The 23,519-nt window shown below is 59.0% G+C and overlaps 1 protein-coding gene across 3 annotated transcripts; it reads left to right on the top strand.

Moving 5' to 3' along the window:
* Positions 1–4,287: 4,287 nt before the first annotated feature.
* On the top strand, positions 4,288–18,080 carry LOC102411835 (ladinin-1). 3 transcript variants are annotated; one of them, XM_045165782.1, is made up of 14 exons: positions 4,289–4,421; positions 11,727–11,840; positions 13,082–13,154; positions 13,239–13,376; positions 13,640–13,726; positions 13,958–14,038; positions 14,251–14,553; positions 15,047–15,154; positions 15,448–15,491; positions 16,463–16,535; positions 16,620–16,757; positions 17,022–17,108; positions 17,341–17,421; positions 17,592–18,080. In XM_045165782.1, the coding sequence occupies exons 1-14, from the start codon at positions 4,384–4,386 to the stop codon at positions 17,595–17,597; spliced, it is 1,371 nt and encodes a 456-aa protein (XP_045021717.1). In that variant the 5' UTR covers positions 4,289–4,383; the 3' UTR covers positions 17,598–18,080. The 3 variants fall into 3 exon arrangements, with proteins under 3 accessions (XP_045021718.1, XP_045021717.1, XP_045021716.1); XM_045165781.1 differs by having other exon boundaries at positions 14,248–14,553; XM_045165783.1 differs by lacking the exon at positions 13,239–13,376 and having other exon boundaries at positions 4,288–4,421; positions 14,248–14,553.
* Positions 18,081–23,519: the final 5,439 nt, after the last annotated feature.

The following is a 23,519-nucleotide window of genomic DNA, read 5'->3' as shown; positions in this document are numbered from 1 at the left end:
GAGCCAGGACTGAGGACCCAAGACAAATCAACAAGGTGGATTTGATAAGTAAGCGAGTGACAGCTGAGCTGAAAGGTGATTTTTCCTGATTCCTCTCATGTAATGTGGCTGCACAACCTAGGCACCCAGTTACACAGAGAATGCTCCAAGCGCACCTTGTGCAAACTCCTCTCTACCTCTGAAGCCTGTATCACCCGCCAGTGTCATCATGGACCCACCTCCTTGTGGACCCCTGCTGACTTCCTCAGCAGATACTTCTGTTCTCAGCCCCCCAGCCCTGTGTCTTCTTCTCTGTATGTACTTCTCCATCCTAGGGGCATTCAATCTCAGCTGACACCTGAGACCCTCAATTCTAATCACTGCATGGACTGGACTTCAGAATCAAGAGGCCAGCTCTACCCCTCAGATCTTAAACAATATCCTCCAGCCAAGCCTCCAAGGAACCATTCCCTCAACTCCCTCTACACCTGCTCCTCACTATACTCTCCACTTTGTCTTATGAGATGGATTGTTGTTGTTCAGTTGCTCAGTTGTGTCTGACAATTTTTAATCCCATGGACTGCTGCATGCCAGGCTTCCCTGTCCTTTACTATCCTCTGGAGTTTGCTCAAACTCATGTCCATTGAGCCTATCCAACCATCTCATCCCCTGTCCCCCTACTTCTCCTCCTGCCCTCAATCTTTCTCAGCATCAGGGTCTTTTCTGAAGAGTCAGCTCTTCACATCAGGTGACCAAAGTATTGGAGCTTCAGCTTCAGCATCAGTCCTTCCAGTGAATATTCAGGGTTGATTTCCTTTGGGATTGAGATGGATATGCCCACCTTTTCAGCATATAACCCATTGCCTAAGCTAGTAACCCCAGTTCCTCTGTCCTCCAGGAACTGCCCAATTCTACCATGTCCCAAAGAATCACAAATATCAGGTGTCAAAAAAAAAAAAGTCATCCTGCGGGAAACCTGTTCTTGCTTTCTTATTCTGACACTTCATAGAGAATCACCACCCACTCACAGATGTGAGTCAGAAGCCAAGGAAATCATCCAACCAAACTTCAAGTTCTGAGAACTGTGAACCCTGAAAATTCCCCACATCTATCTCTTTCTTCCCCACTGCCCCTCTTTCAGTTCAGGACTGTTACTCACCACCCAGGCAATGATTTTATTTATTTATTTTTTGAATTATTTATTTATTTTTAGGATTTATTTTCTTTACTTTACAATATTGTATTGGTTTTGCCATACATCAAAATGAATCTGCCATGGGTGTACACATGTTCCCCATCCTGAACCCCCCTCCCACATCCCTCCCTGTACCATCCCTCTGGGTCATCCCAATGCACCAACCCCAAGCATCCTGTATCATGCATCGAACCTGGACAGGCACTGATTTTAAATTTCTTCAATCTATTCTCCATTCTGCCATCAGAATATTTTTTTTAATAAATGCCAATCTGTTTATGACTTAACTACTCAAAATTATTTAAAAGCATCACCAGGATGATACAAATGTCCTTGTTTACACATCTGGACTCCTTTCTACCCATCAGTCCCCCGCCCCAGCTACAGTCCAGAACCACCTGTTCTGGATGCATGGTCAACCTGAAACTCCATGCAGAGCATCTGCACACTTCTCCTTTTACAGCCAGTCCCTGCGATCAACTCCTTGGGGACCCTCAGGTCCTGCCCCGAGTACTATCTCCTAAGCTACAAGGAGACTCAGTCAACTCTCCCTCTTGCTCCCCTTACTGTGCATGCCTCATTGGGGACCCCATATACAACAATGGCATATATCAAATATTTACATATTGTGCAAAATATTTTGTTTTCATGCTTTCTTCTTACTCAGAATACTATATTACTCTTCATTTTACAGAAGGAACAAACTGTGAGAAAGTAAGCCATTTACACAGTAAAGTCTACATAGTTAACTGGAAAATTCAGGGCTTAAATCTAGGACAGTCTGATTAGCAGCCACTTCAACCACTAAGATCTAATAATTTGTTTCTATGTTTTACTTAAGTCTGTTCAAGTCAGTTGAGAATAGAGGCTTTCTACCAATTAGGGGTGGGGTAAGAGAAAAAGGAGAAGCTGAAAAAACAAATGGAAGTCATAGTTATATATCAAGACCCTGACCTAAATGAAGAGGATCCATGCATAAAATAAGTAAGCTAAAAGGATATAATGTTCAACACAAGGCATGTAGCCAATACTTTATAATAACTATAAATGGAATATAACCTTTAAAAACTGTACACCACTATGTTGTACACTTTAAATGTATATAATATTATATGTCAATTATATCCCAATAAAAAATTAATAAATTAGAAGAGGAAATCAGTAGTTATCTTAGTGTTCTTACAAAATATGTCTTAGAAATGCAGACTTTTTTTCAGTTCTGGAGACTAAAAGTCCAAGATCAAGGTGCCAGCATGGGCTCCTTATCTGTTGAGAGCCCTCTTCTTCCTGGGTATTGGTTGGTGCCTTCTGCCTGAGTCCTCACATTAAGATACTAATCCCATTTGCAGCAATATAGATCGAGCTAGAGATTGTCATTCTGTGTGAAATAAGTCAGACAGAGAAAGGGAAATATCACTTATATGCTAAAGTTAAAAAGAAATGAAACAAATTAACTTATTCACGAAATAGAAACAGACTCACAGACTTAGAGAATGAACGTAAGGTTATCACAGGGGATGTGTCAGGAGAAGGAATAGTTAGGGAATTTGGAATAGACCTGTACACACATGCACAAAGCTCAGTTTCCTGCACCTCTGGAGGGGTCTGCACACCAGCCTTCTGTGTCTTTCGGTTTTGTGTCCATAGTGCTGGTGTTGGAGTTTGAACGTCTAGAGACACTCCCAACTGTTGGCTTCATGGAGTGCCCCTGGAAGGGCTGGGCTTCCAATGACAAGGGTTACTTTTCTTTTTCAGTTGACAAACCAAGGGAAGGACATTTTCTGGGTCCCTGGGGACAGCAGGCACCCCAGAAGGGGTGGCCCTGAGTCCCAGCATGCAGGGGCCAGGTTGTTGCCACCCCCATTTCCTCTCTCCCTGGAGGAGCCAGTGGCCTGGCATGGCCTTGGGTAGCTCTCAGTGCTCACCCCAGGTTCTCCCGCATTCAGCGGCAGACTCATTTGACCCCACAACCTGGAAGGAAGCTGGATAGTGTCATTTCTACTACCCAGAAGAGGAAACAGGTGACTGGCCCCAGGTCACATGGCCCATCCATGCCAGCGCCCAAAGCCTGGTCTCCAGCTCTTATTCCTTGAAAGTCGTTCAGCTCCTCTAGCCAAGAAGGAGGACTCCCTGGAGGAGGGGGTGTTTGGGGAAGGGGCTGCCTTGTGTGCCCAGGCCTTTTGTTCAGCAGCAGGCTAGCCCTTCACTGGGTATCTCAGAGCTGGGAGGCACTGTACAGACCACTAGCCCCAGATCAGCGCCTCAAGGGGGCCAGGCTGGCCAGTGAGACCCAAGAGGCCGCGTCATTTCCAGCCCTCCTACACCTGTCTTCTCCTACTGGTGTCGAGGGTTACATCTCCTTCCTCTGGGAGCCGCAACAGTTCTGATGCGCAGGGAAGACAAGATTCCTCTGCTAGGCACTGACCCTCCCTGGTCCCCTGAAGTCCTGCTGGATGGGAGGCACGCGCAGCCGGACGTGCACCTAAAGGGAGCCAGGTGGTACCTCACTCGCTCCAGAACTCGAGCGCTACTCCCCTGTTCGCTGTTCCCCGGGGGGAAGCCAGCCGGGTTCAACCCCCTGCCCCACCAGCCCAAAGTCCGAGCGCGCCTCCGAAGCCTTGGCTTCTTCGGAGCCCTGAGCGCTGAGTGTGCAGAAGGGATCCCGGCTCTTCTTTCTGGAGGGGCGGGCTTTGCACGGGGCGTGCCCGCAGTTCCCCGCGAGCTACTGGGGAGAGCTCTGGCTCCGGACCCAAGATGCGCGCCTGCCCGCCCGCTTCCCAGCTGGGTTTCCCAAGGTCGAACCGGTCGGCGGGCGGAGAGCGGGCTTGACCCGGGGCACCCCACTCCCGGTGGTGCACCCCACTCCCTGTCGGGCACCCGCGGGAGGGGGCGGCCCGGCGGGCTGATTAGACAGGATCCAAGCAGGAAGTCTTGGTCCCCACCCTGGGCGGACGCCTCACCGCGCGCGGCCTGGGCGCCTGTCCGCCCGTCCATCCGTCTGTCTGTCCCCTGGTGCGGCAACCCGGGAGGCCAGGGTCGGGACCGGGGAGGTTCTGTCCGCGACGACCCCACCCGCAGGCCAATCTGAGGCTGCAGGCGGCGCAGCTGTGAGCGCGCAGCCCAAGATAAGCGGCCAGGTGAGCCTACCCGCGCCGCAGGAGGGGCGCGGGGCGGCGCGGAGCCGACGGGACGCGCGGAGGTCTGGCGGCATGTCAGTTAGCAGGAAGAGCTGGGACGCTCTGTCCAGGTGAGCCTGAGTCCTGACTGCTCCGGGGGCCACAGGGTCGGGGCCACACCGTGCAGCCGCCGGGGTTCTGGCCCTCCTTACTCTTTGCGGACGCAGGCCCGAGCAGGCTGTCTGCGGAGGGCTGTCCAGGCCGGAGAGGCCGCTCTGGGGGCTGAGGAGACGTTCAGGAGGTAAACGGCCAAGTCTCAGCTTCTGAGCCGCCCCTGACTGCTTGTCTTTCTCTGAAGAGTCTGAGAGGCCCCTCCCGGGAGGAGGCTCCCACACTGCCTCGCAGGGTCAGTGAGTAGGCCGAGCGGGTAAGTGACCTCCCAGGGATAAGGCTCAGGCTCTGGGCGCAGCGTTTTGGGGTGCTGTCAGGGCTGAGAAACCTCTCTTGGCACTCTCCCTCTCTGTGCTTCAGTCTTCACTCACGAATAGGGCCTTCAAGGGGTCCAGGGACTGGGTGTCTAGTCTTTGTCTGCTAGACATCTAGGCAGGGTCAGAGAAGCCTGGGTGGTGGGGGGGGGGGGGGTGTCCAGGAGGCAGCACCCTCATGTGATTGGTGGCACCTGAACTCCTCTTGGAGTTCAGATGCTCCCAAGAGCATCTCCTGACCCCCCTCATGCCACCCTCAGAAGACTGAGGCCCATGTAGTGGATGGGCAGGTGCTGGGTGGGTCCCTACTCCTTGACCTGAAGGCTCTAGCTGGTAGAAATTGGCCCCAGGTGGGCGTTTGTGTGGTGAGGCCAGGCTGCCTCTTCAGGTGTGGGCAGACCCTCCCATCTGGACTTTGACCCTCCCCTCCCCCCCCACCATCCAAGGATCCCAAGCTCCAGGGACCCCCCCCCCATGGCAGTACCTCCCCCACCAGGGCTGGGGTCCCCCTAGACTCTGTCCTCACTTCTCTGCAGCAGAGGCCTGTGAGGTCTGGAGAGGGGAGGATACGCCCCAAGAAAGGAGGTGCTTGGTGCTCTGGACGGGGGGCCCAGCATCTCAGAGGCCAGTCGCACCCAGGGAGGGTCTGTGCAGAGGGTGGGGCTGGCTGTCAAGGTCTTGGACTCTGATGTGGGAGTGTCTGTGTTTCCAGGCGGGCCCTGTCTGTGTTTGGGTGTATGTGCACACGCACGTGTGGGCCTTGTGTAGTGCAGAGAAGTCTGGGGGGGGTGGGAGGTTCTGACATTGCCTTTGGTGTTTGCGTCTGCTCTAATGTCCACTGAGGATGACGGTGCAGGGTCTGGTCTTCGCTGGCCCTCTGCTCAGAGGCCCTGGGCTCCTGTGGGTGCAGGGGTGGGCTTGAGTGCTCTGGGGAAGCTGCCCTGCCTCCCCAGGGTCCTGAGCTGCCGCAGCTGTTGCCAATGCTCGCCCAGGAGGCAGCTGGAGCCAGGACCCTCCGCCTCCCGGGAACAAGCCCCAGCTGGCAGAGGGAAGGGCTGTGAGTCACTGTCAACCGAGCTTCCCAGGAGAGGGTTGGGGGCATTGAGGAGGGTGTAAGGAGTGTGGCTCCAGGCAGGGCCCAGGTGGGCAGCAGAGAGCCAGTGGGCCGCCCATCCTTGGCGCCAGTTTAAAATGCCCAGCCCTGGATGGTGGGTCGGGTGCCCAGGACAGAGCGGTGAGGGGTTAGTCATTTCCCTGCCTGGCCTCCTGCAGCCCTGCCACCTCCCAAGCCTCCTGGTTCTCCCTGGCACCTCTCCCTAGACTGTCAGGGCTGGAGGGGACCTCACTGACCACTGACAGTGGCCCCTCACATGGGGAGGCCAGCTCCCCTCGGGCAGCACACTGGCCCTGGGTCACAGGGCCTGGTGTCAGGCCTGCACCCGCTCTTCCCCTCCCAAGGTCTGCACGTCCTGCCCTTTGAGCCTGGGCCTCCACAGAATGCCCTGGGGCAGCCTCTGCCCTCCCCTGCTAACCCTTCCCAGGCAGCTGAGCCCTGACCTGACACACAGCAGATTTCTGTGTGCAATTCCCTTAGGAAGGAAGGGTTCTGCTGGTCAACCTGCCCACAGGGATACCCCTGCCCTCAGCTGCTGACCATGGGCAGGGCAGACTCAGAAAGAAGGGCCTGGGGGAGGGAGCTAAACTGGCTCTCCCCTGCACAGTGGGCAGGGAGTTTCCTGAACCATAGAAGAGAACAGGAGATCCCTTTCTCTAAGGATGGAGCATGGGTGCTGGAAGGCCTGCCTGGAGCAAAGAGGGCTGCATGTCCAAGTTCTGGCTAGGTAGTGAGGGCAGCAGGGGCGGCTGCTGGGGCTTCAGCTGGTGGCCATGGCTGGGAACCCCCGGGTGTTGGCATGCAGTGACCCTGGTGCTCTAAAGGACAAGCTGTTGGCCGCTGGGTCTCCCCAAACCTGCTTCCCCAGTCTTCACTGGAGCTCAAGCCGGCCTGGGGAGTCCCAGGCACCCCACTCCCTCTGAACGCTCAGCTCCTGGGCTTCTGAGAAGGTGGAGCCTCCCTGGGTGTCCTTCCTGGCACTGGGGCTTGTGGTTTACAGGCTGCCCTGGCTGGGAACTTCAGCTCCTTCTTTTACTGGCCATCCTGCCTTATGTACCTTGTTGATCCTGTGAGCCTTGGAAGCCTCATCTGCAGAATGGAGGTGCCCCCACCCCCGCATTCCTCAAGGTTGTGGGGGCCTCTTGTCAGTGGCACTTGTGAGCATCCGGTGCTGTCTAGGCACATGTCAGAGCACTCACTGATTCCTTTGTTTATTGGTTTACTGGTCACTGTATTTACCAAACACATGTGCTTCTGAGTGCTGAGCACTGCTCTGGGCCCTTTGTTGTTCAGTCCCTCAGTCATGTCTTTGAGACCCCATGGACCACAGCAGGCCAAGCTTCCCTGTCCATCACCAACTCCCGGAGCTTACTCAATCTCATGTCCATTGAGTCAGTAATGCCATCCAACCATCTCATCCTCTGTCGTTCCCTTCTCCTCCTGCCTTCAATCTTTCCCAGCCTCAGGATATTTTTCATTAAATTGGCTCTTCCCATCAGGTGGACAAAGTATTAGAGCTTCAGCTTCAACATTGCCCCTTCCAATGAATATTCAGGGTTGATTCCCTTCAGGATGGACTGGTTTGATTTCCTTGCTGTCCAAGAGACTCTCAAGAGTCTTCTCCAGCACCATATTTCAAAGGCAGCAGTTTTTTGATGCTCAGCCTTCTTTATGGTCCAACTCTCACATCCATACATGACTACTGGAAAAGTCATAACTTTGACTATATGGACCTTCATTAGCAAAGTAGTGTCTTTGTTTTTCAATGCACTATCTAGGTTTGTTATAGCTTTCCTTCTAAGGAGCAAGCATCTTTTAATTTCTTGGCTGCAGTCACCATCCACAGTAATTTTGGAGCCCAAGAAAATAAAATCTGTCACTCCTTCCACCTTTTCCCCATCTATTTGCCATGAAGTGATGGGACTGTATGCCGTGATTTTAGTTTTTTGAATGTTGAGTTTTAAGCCAGTTTTTCACTCTCCTCTTTCAACCTCATCAAGAGGCTCTTTAGTTCCTCTTCACTTTCTGCCATAAGGATGGTATCATCTGCATATCTGAGGTTGTTGATATTTCTCCTGGCAATCTTGATTCCAGCTTGGGATTCATCCAGCTGAATTTTGCATGATGTAGTCTGCATATAAGTTATTATAGTCTGCATATAAGTTATAAGGGTGATGATATACAGCCTTGTTGTACTCCTTTCCCAATTTTGAACCAGTCCATTGTTCAATGTCCAGTTCTAACTGTTGCTTCCTGACCTGCATCCAGATTTCTCAGGAGGCAGGTAACGTGGTCTGGTATTCCCATCTCTTAAAGAATTTTCCACAGTTTGTTGTGATCCACACAGTCAAAGGCTTTAGCATAGTCAATGAAGCAGAAGTAGATGTTTTTCTGGAATTCCCTTTATTTCTCTATGATCCAGCAGATGTTGGCAATTTGATCTCTCATTCCTCCGACTTTTCTAAACCCAGTTTTGCAATCTGGAAGTTCACAGTTCACATCCTGTTGAAGCCTAACTTGAAGGATTTTGAGCATAACCTTAGCAGCATGTGGAATGAATGCAATTGTCCAGAAGCTTGAACATTCTTTGGCACTGCCCTGGGCCTTTGGGTACCATATTCCTGGGGCTTCACCCGCCCCCCTGGGAGCCTGACCTCCACCCCTATTGCCCTTCTCTCCTTTCCTTCTCTTAAGAGGGGTAGCTCTTTGTTTGGTGGAGATAACGTTTCTGTTGGGCTGGGGGGTGTGGTTGGGGGTTAGCACATCACCGAGGTGAGCAGTGGGGTCTTGGTGTACAGCTAGGGGTCACTCCAGAATGCCTGGGCTGACACCCTCTGGGCAAAAAGCTGCCTGGGGTGAGTCACTTCCCCGAGACTAGGCTCCAACAGATCACACGCTGTCTGACCCAGGTTGCACCGACAAACCAGCAGCTCCCCTGAAGGCTGAGTGGCCTGCATGGGAACAGGCTTGCTCAGGCCCAAGGAATCCTGGGTGTTCCATCCCTACCTGGCCGCAGGTGTGCAGGGGAGTCCCGGGTCTGTGGGCCAGTCTCCCTGCGGGGGGTGGTCTCTCATCTCTGCAGCACATGGCTGACCCCAAACAGTGGACTTGAGGGAGGGTCCACAGGGGGAAGGCTGACCATCTGGACCCAGGGGAAGCCACGTGCAGGGGGTCTTTCTCACCTGGATGAGGGCATCAGGGCCTGGTTGGAGGGGCCGTGGGTTCCTGTGGAGTGAGTGACGGCAGAGGCCTGGAGTGGTCCAGTTTCCACCCCATGATCAAGGCTGTGGTGCCTGGGCTTGAGCCCTTCCCACCCACTTGGGGGGAGTCAAGCCCTGACAGGCAGGGGCACTGAGGTCTGCACCATCAGCGAGCCTGACAGCCAGGTGTGGGCAGATGCCAGTGTGGGGCCTAGGGTTTGCCGACCCTTTGTGCTCCCACATGTCAGGCAGAGATCTGGTGACCCCACGAGGAGAAGCGCCCTGCCCCCAGTACCTGGTGCCACGTTTGGTGGCACACATGTTCTGGGCACCATGGTGGATGTGCTCTGTCCCATGGCCTTTTCTCTCCCCATGGGACAAGCTCTCCACACTTTGTTTGCAAATTTCTGATACTGCTTCTTGTTAACCCTTCTCAGATGCTGGGCGTCACCAGCTCCTCCTACTGGAGACCCCTAGTTGTCTCTTGTCCAGTCGGGCTCTTTCTAAGGGTCTGGGAGCCTCTTTGTCCAGCACTGCCCTGGTGGGCCCCTTCCTGCAGTCCCAGCACATCCCCTTCCTGCGGTCCACCAGGCTGGCTCCCCCCTCCTCCATCAAGCGAGTGTCTCCTCACCCTTCACGTCCCCCCCCACCACTGCTGCAGACATCTCACTGAACCCCTCCCTCCCTGATGGCCCCCAGCCTTCTAAAAGCACCACCAGGAGCTGCTCAAGCCCACTTGCCATCATTTTTATCATTGCCTCACTGGCCCCCCATCCCCATCCAGCCCCCCAGCAAACCCAGTGGACTCGGCCTTCAAATTGTGTCCCGAATCCATCACTTAAGTCTCCTAGTGACTCCCCACACACAGAGTGAACCCACGTCTCCCTTGGTCTCCAAGCACCCGCTCTGGGGCCCCTTCTGCTAAGTTCAGCATCCCCCTGCCCACTGCCGCAGATCCCAGCTCTGCCAGCACACCCAGCTCCTCGAAGCTCTGTCCCTTCCAGCACTGCCACCCCTTGTCTTTGGTCCTTCCTGTCCATTTGTTCGTGAGCGGGGAGCCCTGGAACCCACTTGTGTGCAGACCCTGCTCAAAAAACATGAGTTTACTAAACACCAGGTCAGCGAACATGATGCTGGGCCTGAACAAAGAGGTCAGGGTGATGGTGTGGCTCCTGCCCCTTTTAGGGAGGAGGTCTGGGGAGGTACAGAGAAGTGACCCCTCTTAGGTGGGAGGATCAAGCAGGCTGTCTGACCTGGCCCTGCAGAAGTCTCCCCAGGGTCCGGGGGCTCTTTCCTTTAGGAAGCTTCTTAGGTTTATATGTCATTCAGTTGATAAAATTTGTGGGTTTCCCCCAGGTAATGTGTCTGCTCCTCCCGTGATACTTCTTCCGTGGTTGCATGTGAAGCTCTGTAGAGGCAGGGGAGGCCATGGTAGGAACAGGGCAGTGGAGAGGCTGGGGAACAGGTTTGGGTGCTCACCAGGTGGGAGCCTTACTACCCTGCAGTGATGCTGGGAGGCGAGAGGACTGCCTTCCCCGGACCCTTCTGATCGGGGCCAGACAGTGCTGGATGGTACCTCTGACCCACATGGCCTGGAGCTTCCCCTGCAGCCTCTGGGGAAACTCAGCCTCCCTCCCCGTGGGCCCAGCCTCTGGCCTCCAGGCTGTCCTGTCCTCCCTCTGAAGTCCAGCCCTTTCCCCCCCGGTGCAGAGCAGGGCTCACTTCCCTTTCTCAGTATTTTGCCGGTGGATCTGTGACCCCACAGTTCCCAGTGGGAGGCTGGCCCAGCTCAGTTCCTCAGAGATTCTTTGTTCTTTGGCTAGAATGGGGGTGGGCCACTGGGGGGAGGTAGGTGCGCGGGCAGGTGGGTGAGGATGACTTGTGGGAGGCTGGGGCAGGCTGTAGGGACATGGGGCTGGAGGCGGGATGGTGGAAGGTGGGGTCCAGGGGGTGGCTATGAGGGGGACTGGTATGAGAGTGACTATGGTTCTGAGAGTGACTATGAATGACTGTGAGTGACTATGCCTGGGAGAGTGACCAGGGGCCAGAGGCAGGCTGTGCCCCTCACTCCAACCCATGGGAAGACTGGTTTTCAGAGGTGAAGGAGGCTGACGGAGTGCCTAGGCAGTGAGCGAAGCAATGCTGGGTTCCCCTTTGGGGATGGCTGGTTCATCTGGGATCTCTGTCTGGGGGCTGGGACATCCTGGGGGAGCTGGGGAGCTGGGATGTTTCTCAGTAACTGTTCATCTTAGAGCTTCAGATCAAAGCCGGGCTCTGCCAGGTTCCCTGCCGCCTTCAGGCCGAGCAGTGACCATCCTGCCACGTCCCTGGGTGCCCAGGCAGGGTGGACCCCCATTCCAGTGGGAGTTCAGGGTTGCCCAGGCAGGGTGGACCCCCATTCCAGTGCGGGTGCGGGGGCACCCAGGTAGGTGGATCCCCATTCCAGTGGGGGTGCGGGGGTGCCCAGGCAGGTGGACTCCCATTGCAGTGGGGTTGCAGGACACCCAGGCAAGTAGACCCCCATTCCAGTGTGGGTGCAGGGTGAAGTCCAGCCTGCCGCTCCCCTCCCCCTGATGTCGGCCATGGGGACGCTCTGGACGTCACCCTGAGGCTCCGCTGACCCTCTGTACCCCCCAGCCTCACCCGGCAGTCGACCCTGGAGGATGAGGAGGAACAGGAGCGAGAACACCAGTGGCAACACCAGAACCTGAGCTTCACCACAGACGACAAGGACCCACCGGACCCCAAGAGGTGTGGGTGGGAGGCGGGACCCCAGTGAGGATGGACTAGCTGCCCCTGCCTGGGGAGTGGGATGACCTTCTGCGGTCCCCACCCTGGTCAGGACAGCAGTCAGGACCAGCGTGGGTGAGCTGGGCCACTCTTCCTGGGCATTTTATAAGCATAGTTCATCCTTCCATGCTCCTGAGAGGGTGCCAACCCACCTCTCGGGTGGGTGCATGGCTCGTGCACCAGGGGCAATGCCTGGGGGTCGTCAGGCCCTGGGCTTACCATGCCCCTTCAGCCCAGCCCCCTTCTGCTAGTGGACCCCTGTGGTCTCTGATGGGAAGGAGGTGCTGCTGGTCTGACCACCAGCCCCGAGGCTGAGCACCCCTACATGCCTATCCACGAGGATGGGGTCCACTCGGGGGATGCATCTCCTCTCACCTCCAAACAAGCCCAGTTCGCAGATCTGGCAGGAGACTCAGCCAGCAAGTGAACTCACCGGAGCCACGGGCGGGCGGGTGGAGGCACAGGAGGGGCCCCTCTGCTGCAGGCCATTTGGGGCAGCCTTGTGTGCAGCTCCCCAGCTCCTGGAGAGGGGTCCATGGGGCATTCAGCCTGCACCGCACCCACGTGGTCACAAAGGCATGAAGGCCTGGGCACCACTCCCAGCTCCCCTGCCCATTGCCGTGTGACTTGGGCCAGCTCCCTGCCTGTCTTTGCTCCTCATCTGTAAGTGGCAGGGCCTGACACAGGAGAGGTGTTTGTTGAACATGGAGTGGTTGCACCTTACAGGCATGAGGTGGGGAGAGCTATGCAGGCTGGTCTGGACGGAGGGTCGCAAGTGGAGGGGCTTGGAGCGGAGTCCACATGGAGGCCAGCTAGCCAGCACAGCAGCAGGGGACCAGGGTGGGGCCGACAGGTTCAGGAGGGCATCAGACCCAGGTCATGAACCTTTCATGCTGTCTGTGCCTGAGGGCAGGATGGGGTTGACCTGCGATGGGGGTCCTGGGGGCCGGGGGGTGGAAGGTGGAGAGAGGGGAGCAGTGTCTGAGGTGGGACTGACTCCATGAGGCAGGGACAGCAACTGATTCTGGACTGGGGGGTCCTGCCAAATGAACTGTGTCTCGGGAGGATAGGGAGCCCCCACAGTCTGTATACGGAGGCCACATTCTCTTTGCAAGAGAGGTGGAGCACAGGGGCAGGCGCAGTATCCCGTGGGTGGGCAGGGCCTCACCTGCTTTCTCTCACCCTGTCTTCCTGCCCTGCAGCACCAGCGTAAGGCTCCCAGCCAGCTCAGTCAAATTAGGCCCAAAGCTGGAGCAATATCTCTCAGCCATACAGGTGAGCGGGCCGGTCCCTGGAGTGTGCTAGACGTGCCAGGGGACTCACCCTCCAGGGTCAGCGGCCTGTGCTCCCTGCTCCCAGAGATCAGAGTCCGTCAAGGGTGCAAACCCATCCCACACTGAGTTCCTTGAGGCTCCCGTGGATGTTGCCAGCAAGCGCCACCTCTTTGAGAAAGAGCTGGTGGGCCAGAACCGAGAGGGTCCAGCTGCCAGCTGCAAGGTGAGTGGCTCTGGCCCGCCAGCAGTCTACAGGCCGCTGAGGCTGGGGTCTGCAAAGCTGGAGCCTGGGCACTGCAGGACAGCTCCGTGCTTTCCTGCGTGCATCTGGCAGACAAGAGGGCCCAGCCATACCTGTCGCTGGGCCCCCAGCTCAGCTGTGCACACAGCTCTGGGGAAGGGTCCCGTGGCCTGGTCGTGTAGATGTGGTGAGGGAGGCCCTCTGGAGATGCCAGCCCGGCCCCAAGGTGGGAGCTCTCTTCTCAGGAGAACTTGCAGCTCTCAGGGGTGGTGAAGTCGCGGCTCAACCTGTGGATCAGCAGGATCCAGGAGTCAACACAGCAGGGCCCACAGGTACCTTGTGTACCCCTCTGGCCCCAGTCTCCCTGCAGGCCTCTCATAGTGGGATGACCCGTCAGGGGAGGGACAGCCCTGAGTGCAGTGGAGATGCTCTGCACGTGGGATGGCCGTGTGGAAGCCTGAGGGTCAGAGAGTGGAAGGAGGAGGGCCTGGGGTCCTCCCCTGGGAAGGGGTGGGCCGGGGGCTCTGCAGCAGCCTGAGCCTGGTCTCTGTCCTGATACCCAGAACCAGGAGACACATAGGGAATTGGCAGCTGGCAGAAAGCCCCAGTGGAGGAAGAAGCCAGAGGCCCCACTGGGTGCCGAGGTGAGCGGGGGCCCAGGGGTCAGGGCAGCTGTCCCTGGAGAACGTGGGCTGGCAGGCACCCACTCCTCCACTGCAGGCCTGGCAGAGGGGGCCTGGCGGGCAGGGCACATGCGGGCTCCTAGAAGCCGACTGCTGCGGGGAAGACACTTGAGCCAGAAGCAAGCCTGGACCCTGAGACCCCCAGCCCCAGTAAATGCTCCATGTCCCAGAAGATCTCTGTGCTGGAGGAGAGAGCTGTCTCAGGAAAGAGGGAAGTTCCAGACAAAGCCAGCGACTCGGAGAAGAGACTGGTGTCTGAGAAAGCCACCGTCTTCGAGAAGACCCCAGTCCCCGAGATACTGCCAGCCCCAGGCAGGGCCATGGCCCCATTGAGGCCCCAGGACTGGGAGCATTCAGCCTCAGCAGAGTGCCCATCCAGCCCCAGGGAGCAGCGGGGCACTGGGCCTGAGAAGGAGCCTGAGTCTTCAGCGGGGCCTCTGCCCCGGGATGGCGGCCTCCCACCTGTCACTCTGCAGGTGCGCAGTGCCCCACGCCTCCCTGTCTTCCCAGCATTTCTGGTGGCCTCCCCATCCTCCTGGCATCTCTGGTGGCCTCCCTGTCTCCTGTCCTCGCATCTGCTGTCCTCCTGGCATCTCTGGCTGCCTGCCTTGTTCCTGTCCTCCCCCTTCCAGGCCAGCCCCAGCTATGTCTCCCCTCCCTGCCTGCTCTGCTGCCCGCAGGACAGGGGACTGGGCTGGGATCTCACCTGGTACCCACACCACACTCTCATCCCAGGCCCAGACTCCAGGAACACCTCAGATGCTTCTGGAAGGCCCTCCCCTCCCCGCCCCTGGAAGCCCTATCCACTGGCCTGGCCCTAGGCCTGTGGCTGCACCCCCACAGCTGAGGCAGCAGGCAGGGGCAGAGGACTGGCCTGCTGCCACTGCCCCGCAGCTGCTAGGGTGAGCCAGGCCTGCGGGGCTCCAGGCTGCCCGTCCTCCTGCATAACTTGCCCCCTGCTCCGTCCAGGTGAGGACTCGCAGCACGGAGGCTGAGGCCAAGGCCCCCTCGCCGACACGGGCCTTGCCCACCTTCAGCAGCACCCTGCAATGCTCCAGCCCCCGCACCATCCCCAGGGTGAGCCTGGCTGTTGTGGGCCCCTCCCTGCAGGGCTCGGGGCAGTGGAGAGGCAGGCAGGAGGCACCCTGGGAAGATCTGGGGGTGTCAAGGGGGACTGTTGACCTGGCTTGATGGGAGGGGCCGTGCCCCAGGCCTGAGGTGGGCCTTTCATGGGGGTGTGGCTGGGGTCTGTGTAGAGGGGAGTGCTGGGGAGAACCTAGGGTGGGCTGTGTTCTGAGAGCCAAGTCCTCCCTTGTGAAGGCCATGGCTGCCATGGACCCTGCTCACTGGCACCTTCCTTCTCTTTCCAGATGAGGCCCCCTAAAGACAGCTCAGAGGTGGCCTTAACTCACAGGTCAGGGCCTGGGGGCCCCAGGGCTCATCTGATGTGGGGCTGAGGCCTGAGGTGCAGCAAGGGGAGGGTCCAGCTGCCTGGGGGGGGGCGGGGGGGGGTGGGAAGGGCAGTCCTGAGCCACGGGGTGCCGGGGGGGCGAGTGGGTGCGCTGGGGTCCTTTGAGTCAAGCACTGGGATTCATGCACGCAGGCTGCACCGTCTGCCCTGAGACTGTCCCTGAGGTCAGCGGTCGTGGGCGAGGCTGGGGGACGTGGGGTACACAGTGGATGAGGGAGTTGCTGCCCTCACTTCAGAGTGAGACGTGCAGGAACCACAGGGCATGGAGGATCCAGGGGTTCAGGATGGGAGCCGAGGGCTGGAGCCCCTTGCAGTCAGGGGAGCTCAGCCTGTGAGAGTGGGGTGAAGGCAAAAGATGGCTAGCGTCAGGGGGTATGAGGTGGGGAGAGTTCTGTGAGACAGCAGGGCGACGGCAGGGGGAGGAGGGCATCAGGGGACGTGAGGTGGGGAGAGCTCTGCAGGCAGCTCTGGACAGAGGGTCGGCGAGCAGAGGGGTTTGGAGCGGAGTCCACATGGAGGCCAGCCACCAAGCGTGGCAGCATGGGGACCAGGGTTGGGGGCACCAGGTTCAGGAGGCATCAGACCCAGGTCACGAGCCTTTCATGCTGCCTGTGCCTGAGGGCAGGATGGGGTTGATCTGGAATAGGGAGCCTGGGGGCCGGGGGTGGAAGGTGGAGGGAGGGGAGCAGTGTCTGAGGCGGGACTGACTCCACGGGCACGGACAGCAGCTGATCCTGGCCTGGGGAGTTCTGCCAAATGGACCATGTCTCAGGAAGACAGGGAGCCCCCATCGTCTGTATACAGAGGCCGCATTCTCTTTGCCAGAGTGAGGTGGGACACAGGGGCAGGCCCAGTGTCCCGTGGGTGGGCAGGGCCTCACCTGCTTTGCCTTGCCCTGTCTTCCTGCCCTGCAGCACCAGCAGGAGGCTCCCAGCCAGCTCGGTCAAATTAGGCCCGAAGCTGGAGCAATACCTCTTGGCCATACAGGTGAGCAGGCCAGTCCCTGGAGTGTTCTGGGCCTGCCAGGGGCCTCACCCTCCAGGTTCAGCAGCCTGTGCTCTCTGCTCCCAGAGATCAGAGTCTGTCAAGTGTGCAAACCCATTCCGCACTGACTTCCTCCGGGCTCCTGTGGATGTCACCAGCATGCACCACCTCTTCGAGAAGGAGCTGGTGGGCCAGAGCCGAGAGGGTCCAGCTGCCAGCTGCAAGGTGAGTGGCTCTGGCTTGCCAGGCATCTGCAGGCCGCTGAGGCTAGGGTGTGCAGAGCTGGAGCCTGGGCACTGCAGGACAGCTCCATGCTTTTCTGCGTCCATCTGGCAGACTGGAGGGCCCGGACATGCCTGTCTCTGAGCCCCCAGCCCAGCTGTGCACACAGCTCTTGGGGAGGGTCCGGTGGCCTGGGCCATGTAAATGTGGTGAGGGGGCCCCTCTGGAGATGCCAGCCCAGCCCCGTGGTGGGAGCTCTCTTCTCAGGAGAACTTGCAGCTCTCAGGGGTGGTGAAGTCGCGGCTCAACCTGTGGATCAGCAGGACCCAGGAGTCAACACAGCAGGGCCCACAGGTACCGTGCGTGCCCCTCTGGCCCTGGTCTCCTTGCAGGCCTCTCTTAATAGGATGACCCATCAGGGAAGGGACAGCCCCAAGCACAGTGGAGATGCTCTGCACGTGGGATGGCCATGGGGAATCCTGTGGGTCAGAGGGCGGAAGGAGGAAGGCCTGGGGTCCTTCCCCAGGAAGGGGTGGGCCAGGGGGCTCTACAGCAGCCTGAGCCCGGTCTCTGTCCCGATGCCCAGAACCAGGAGATGCAGAGGGAGTCGGCAGCTGGCAGGAGGCCCCAGTGGAGGAAGAAGCCAGAGCCCCTGCTGGGTCCCGAGGTGAGAGGGGGCCCAGGGGCTGGGGCCGCTGTCCCTGGAGAATCGGGCCAGCCAGTGCCCAGTCCTCCCTGCAGGCCTGGGCTCTGCCCAGCATGGGGGTACTGGGGAAATGGGGGCATCCCTGCCCTGCCCCGGGAACCCCCTTGTCCTAACCGCCCTTTGTCCCACAGGTGTGAGGAGCCAGTCCCAGGCCAGCAGCCATGCTGGTCGCCTCTCCCACTCGCTTTCCACACTGGATATGGGAGGACGCTGGCCAGCATCCTCCCCACCCCTCTGGGGCAGGCATGCCCCGTGGCTTGGCTGGCATCTTTCCCACACCCCTGTTGGGGCAGGCATGCCCCGTGCCTTGTTCAGATGCGGGCACTGCACATCTGCACAGAGCCTCACCACCCTGTCCACGCGGATTCCTGCTCTTCCTCCTCCTCCTCCATCCAGTGGCACCAGTGTCTCTGTGTACCTCTCCCAGGCTGGCCCCCACCATCCTTGTGCCACCTGCCAGGTTGGAGGAGCCATGCTGACCCCTCCCGGGCCCTGCCTTGCTCCCCTTCACGCCCCACCTGCTGCCCTGGCCAAGCCATCCTGTGCCCCCTCCCCACACTCAAGAAAGAGCAGATAAACTCATTCACTCTCAGGTGTGACCAATAATAGCTTTAAAATCACTCTTTTCGGAAGCTTTGCTTTTCAGTGGAGACTAAACAGCGTGGGGATGATGTTTTGGCTGTGGGGGCCCTAGGGGGGCAAGCATTTGTCTGCCAGCATCCTCTGTGGCCACAGCCCAACACACTTGCCCCCAAATGCAGTTCTCTGCTCCCCTGCCCTCCTGGACCAGAGGGGACGCTAAGCTGTGTGTAGACCAAGGAGCCAGAGCCAGCCTGGTGCCATCAGCCCTGCATGCTGTGTGTGGCTGAGGGGTGTGTGTGGGGGGGGCGGGGGCGTACGTGTGTGTGCACACAATTGTGTGTGTGGTCCACACGTTTTCTCATCACTAGACTTATGTTAGAACCCTGCTCTCAGGTGCCTGCTTGGGTTTCTCTGGAGTCAGTGACACCCCATACCTCCTTTGCCCCAGCCCTGCTGTGGGCCTGGTCCTGCGGGAGGCTCCTGTCCCACGTACAGCAGCCAGGGATGGAAGGGCCTTGGGGCCCCACCTGTGAGCCCAGACTCACCTGCCTCCAGCAGGGGGTCTTGCATGGCCGGCCCCATGCCGGCCCGGAGCTGGGGGCAGCGGGACCCGGAGGCCCTGGCCAACCATCCCCACCCACCACCACCTGTGTAACCTCGGAGTTCCCGGGAGGAGCCAGGAGGGCTGGGCTGGGCACCCCCAGAGAGGCAGGCCACGCTCTGTGCTGCCCCACCAGAAACTGTCAGCAAGCGGACGAGAGGTGCTGAGCGCTTGCTTGCTACACTCAGGAAGGTCCTGGTGGGTGGGTTTGCCCAGCACAGCAGAGCCATCCCTCCAGCATGGGGGTCTGAGAGTGGCCGAAGGGTTTGGCCCACCTGGCCCTGGGGTCTGGGCGTCTGGTGCTGCTGCCCCCGGGGGGAGCCCTCAGTGCCCATCGGGGCTGCCTGGGCAGGGTGCAGAGGGCAGCACCACATCACCCACCCTCTTGAACTCACTCATCTACACACGAAGGCCCTGCACTCACCCTTCTGGGGGTGGGGGTCACACACCCAGGGCGACCTCAGGGTGACGTGTGAGGACAGCACACAGCCTGGGCGCCCACCTGACTGCACCTGCCTCCCATGCCAGGTCTCCTGTGGGTCCTCAGGGCTGTGGGCACCATCTCTGTTCTCGTCCCTCCTCTGATGTAAGCTCAGGGAGGTGACTTCACCTCGTGTGCAAGGGCAGGGTGTCCAGGGCAGGCCAGCTGTGGCGGCTGCCGGGACGGCCGCCCGTGCTCTGAGTCAGTCCATCCTGCCTTAGGACGGTCCCTGGAGGCCACACACACAGTCACGCCATGGATGCCTAGAAACAGCCAGGCTTTTCCTGTGGGGCCTTGGGTGCCAGAGCCCTTTCCCAGGCATCCACGGAAGCAAATTCTGTCCCATTTGAAGGACTTTTGAGCTTACAAGGTACCCACTGAAGTAGGTCGAGTTAAGGGAAGGTGTAGGAAAAGTGGTTCCTAAATTGCAGGAGATTTTGGGCCAGGACAAAAGCCCGGCTGGGCCCCCGGGAGCCAGACCAGGAGAGGGGGTGGCGGCCTGGCTGCTCACTCTCCCCCGGTGCCGGCTGCTGGCTCCTGGCTTCAGCCGGTCCCACCCCAGATCTACTGGTGTGGGAAGGGCCACTGAGCCTGGAGAAGGCGACTCAGGCCACTGGGCTCAGAGGCCCCCGGGGACCGTGGAATGACAGCCTCAGCTGAAACGGGGCCAGATCGATAGCAGAGCAGGTGAGGAGTGTGTGACAGACGGGGCCTGGGGCTCCCCAGGCAGTGATGTTGAGGGGCGGGCGGGACATGGGTCAGGCGAGGGGGGAAGCAGGGAGAGGTTATCCTTGCCCATGGAGAGGAGTGTGCATCACCCACAGGCTGCCCTTGGCAGGGCCAGGGCTCAGGGCCCAGGAGGAGTTGGGCAGGACGGGGGCCCTGAGAATTCAGAGAGCAGGCCTCCCCCAGGTTTGCTTCTTCTTCTTTGTCCTGTCCCGGGCCCTTCCATGACCCAGGCACTGTGCTGGAGGCCGCAGACACAGGCGTGCAAGCAAATGCAAGGCCCCTGTTGCTGGCCACTTGGACATTGTAAGTGGGTTTGCTGCTGCTGCTAGGTCGCTTCAGTCGTGTCCGACTCTGTGCTTATATGGCCTGGAGTACATGTTCCCTTAGCCCTGTCCCTGGCACCTGCCAAACTAGCAGCCAACACTCCCTCTCCCTCTGCCCCCGCCACCTCCAGCGTGATTCCTGCACACATTTCTCCCACCCCCGGGCCGTGGGCCTGCTTAAAGCCTGTCCAGCCCCTGCCCTCTCCCAGACCCCATGAGGCAGAGCAGACAGCACAACGGGTCCGTTGGCAGCTCCTGTTCTGGGTAAGACTGGGGCAGGCTTTAAGAGCAGAGGGGTGCCCTGTAGTCTGGGCCCTCTGTCCCAAGTCTCAGTGTCCACTCTGACTGGGTGTCGGAGCTGGGAGAGGCCCCCTTCCCTCCGGAGCTTTATCTCAGAGATAAATCACTGAGCCTAGTTTAACTGATCCTCAGCCTGAGGCTGGAGACTTGGGTCTGATCACAGACCTCCCACTGAAGGCCTGGGGTGGGTGGAAGGTCTTGAGTGAATACCTGTCCCTCCCTGGGTCTGTTTCCTCGTTTGTAAGATGGAGAGATAATTACCAGGCCTTTAAATGAAATGATGTTCCGACCCTCGGGGACCCCCATCCTGGCACCTCCTCCCTCCAGGCGGGGAGCCCCTGCCCCCATCCTGGCACCTCCTCCCTGGGGAGCAGAGCCAGGCCATGGGTGCCCACACCAGTCAGAACAGTCCTCGTGGCCACATTCTCCTCCCTGGGGTTCAGAAGCTGTCAGAACTTCTGAGAAAGGCCGCCCACCAAAGGCAGCCAGGGGACCAGGGACCCCAGAGGCCCTTCCAGGCAGATGCAGGGATGGGTCCCACCCTGGACAGGGCGCGGGATGAGTGGCGTGGAGAGACCTGCTTCCTGGGGAGGGGATTCCGACTCCCTGGGTGAGGGTGTTAACCCGGAGTCCAGTGCCCCCGTCCCACTCTCCTGGGGAGAGTGCCTGCTGGAGCTCTGCAGGGAGAACCACTCCCTCCTAAAGGAACACAGGGGGGGCGGGCACCTGGAGATGGGCGTTTGAGGCTCATTCTTGTCCTGGTGCAGCTGGGAGGCCTGACCTCCCGAATTCCTCCTCTTTACCCTGGGACTTCAGGCAGGAGAGGAATCTGGGAGGATCACGTTGCCCTGGTCCAGCTCTGAGGGTGGGCCAACAGCTGCGGTCAGGTCCAGCTGCCTGCCGGGCACAGGGCTGAGAGTGGGGCCTCCGCCTTTCTGTTTCATGGATAGGTTAACGAAGGCACAGAGAGGTTAAGTGACTCAGCTAAGGTCATACAACAAAGCTGGGTATTAAACCTGGGCCTTTGACAGCATGGCCAGTGTTCTTTCTGCCTTCTATGGTTTCTGCTTTATTCCCCAAGAAAGGTGACCCTGGCCTTTTGGCTGTGATAGCGACCTGCTAGAAAGGATGGGTGGGGGCTTGGCATGGGCCTTCTGGCCCCCCTCCTAACTGGAGGTCCCCCTGGCCCCCGCCTTCCTGGCAACAGTGCCTAGACACGATCTCAGATGCATGCTATGGGCTAGAATCCCTCCCTTACCCCAACCTGCCTCTTGAGCAGCTCTATTTTTAGGAGCTGTGCTTGCAGGAGTAGAGGGGCTCGCAGGGCCATGTGGTGGCTCAGAGCCGGCAGGAGGGCAGGCCACAGAGGAGAGAGCGTGATAGCCGCACCCCAGGCTGGCCAAACCCCTCCCTAGAGGCCTCCCTGCACCCCAGGGTGACAGACTTCTCCCGGGGCTCAGGCCCCTGGCCTGACTGCTCCCTTGGGGCTCCGAGCAGTGCTGACCTCCCAGTCCTCACCCACCCTCGGCTGTCCCCCTGCAGCTCTTCCCCCAGGCCCCATTTGGAGACTCTTTGGGATGAGTACCCCCACCCAGGGGAGCCAGCTTCAGTCCAAAGCACCCTGTTGCCAGCCCCACCCTGCCTGCCCCACTGTAGGTCTGTTTGCTCTGACCCAGCAGGGCTGGATGACTGGGAGCAGGCTCAGAAGAGTCACCAGCCTGAGGCTGCCGCCTGAGACAGTCTCCCCTGGGGGCTGCGGGCAGGGCTCCTTCAGCACCTCTTAGCCACAAAGGGGCTGCCTTGTGGTGGGCACCATGCCACCTGCCAGAGCTGACGCTCATGGCACGTCTGCAGACAGGTGCCTGGGTGTGTCTCAGTCATGAGGGCAGGGTCTGGGGGACAGGTGAGTGGGCATCAGCACCCCATCCAGGGTGCTGTCACCGCGGCCTGAGTCACAGGTTGGTGGCCACAGCACTGGGTGCAGCCTCCCTTCACCCCAGCCTTCCTCCCCTTGGAGAAGAGGAAACTGAGGCACAGGGGGCCAATGACCTTCCCACGGTCACACACATGGGGCCTGGAGCCCGTGTCCTGAGCCATGCCCGCCTCCCAGCCACCCCTCTGGCCTGTCCCTGTGCTCACAGTGACAGGACAGTAAGACGCTTCCCCATGCGGGACCCTGGGCTGCCTCCACACAGGCCTTGGGAGGGGGGGCTTCAGCCCCAGCTTCTGTTCCCAGTGCCGCATGGGGGACACCCTGGAGAAGCTCCATGGAGCTGGGCTTTTCATAGAGACGGTGGCTGTGAGAGATGAACAGACCCCACACCCACCCAGGGTCCCCAGGGAACCACCACACAGGCTGGGATGTGGGCATTCCCTCATCTGTGATTCTCCATGGATTCCCTGCTCAGCTTGCACTCCCCATGTGTGGTGTGTCTGGTGTGTGTCTGCTGTGTGTGTGTGCCATGTGTGAGGGTGAGCTCCCTTCCGTTTAGCCTTTGTGGATCTGGTATCTGGTGTGTGTCTGGTATTGTGTGTGTTGGTGTGTGTCTGGTGTGTGCTATGTGTGTGTGACCGTATGTGAGGGTGAACCCCCGGCTGTTTACCTGTGTGTGTCTGTGCAGCCACCAACACAGTGGCCCTGGGTGGCTCTGGAGCTGCGTGTCCCCTGCGTTTCCCTCCGGCCTCCATAGGCCCTGAAGCCCTGCTCCATCCTCTGTGTTTGCCCCGTGGTGGCCCTGAGAGCTTTACAGACAGAACCACATGCAGCAGCCCCTCCCCGTGACCATGGGTCCTGAGTTTGGCCCCAGGCGTCGGCTGACCCTTCGGGTTCCTCCCTATCGCTGAGCCACTCCCTGGGCAGAGGCCTGGCTGCAGGAGACTCCAGAGCCTGCAGCCTGGCCCTGCTGGGACGGCATCTCTGCATGACAGGGGCACAGGCCTGGTGCAGCTGGTCCAGGGCTGGGGAATGGCAGGCTCAGCGCTTCCCACAGAAATGGGTGGCTGGCCCTCTGCCCACCTGGACTGTCTCTCTATCTCTGTAGAG

Source organism: Bubalus bubalis, chromosome 5, assembly GCF_019923935.1.
Source record: "Bubalus bubalis isolate 160015118507 breed Murrah chromosome 5, NDDB_SH_1, whole genome shotgun sequence".
Taxonomy (NCBI): Eukaryota; Metazoa; Chordata; class Mammalia; order Artiodactyla; family Bovidae; genus Bubalus; species Bubalus bubalis.
This window is presented reverse-complemented; position numbering and strand designations above follow the sequence as displayed.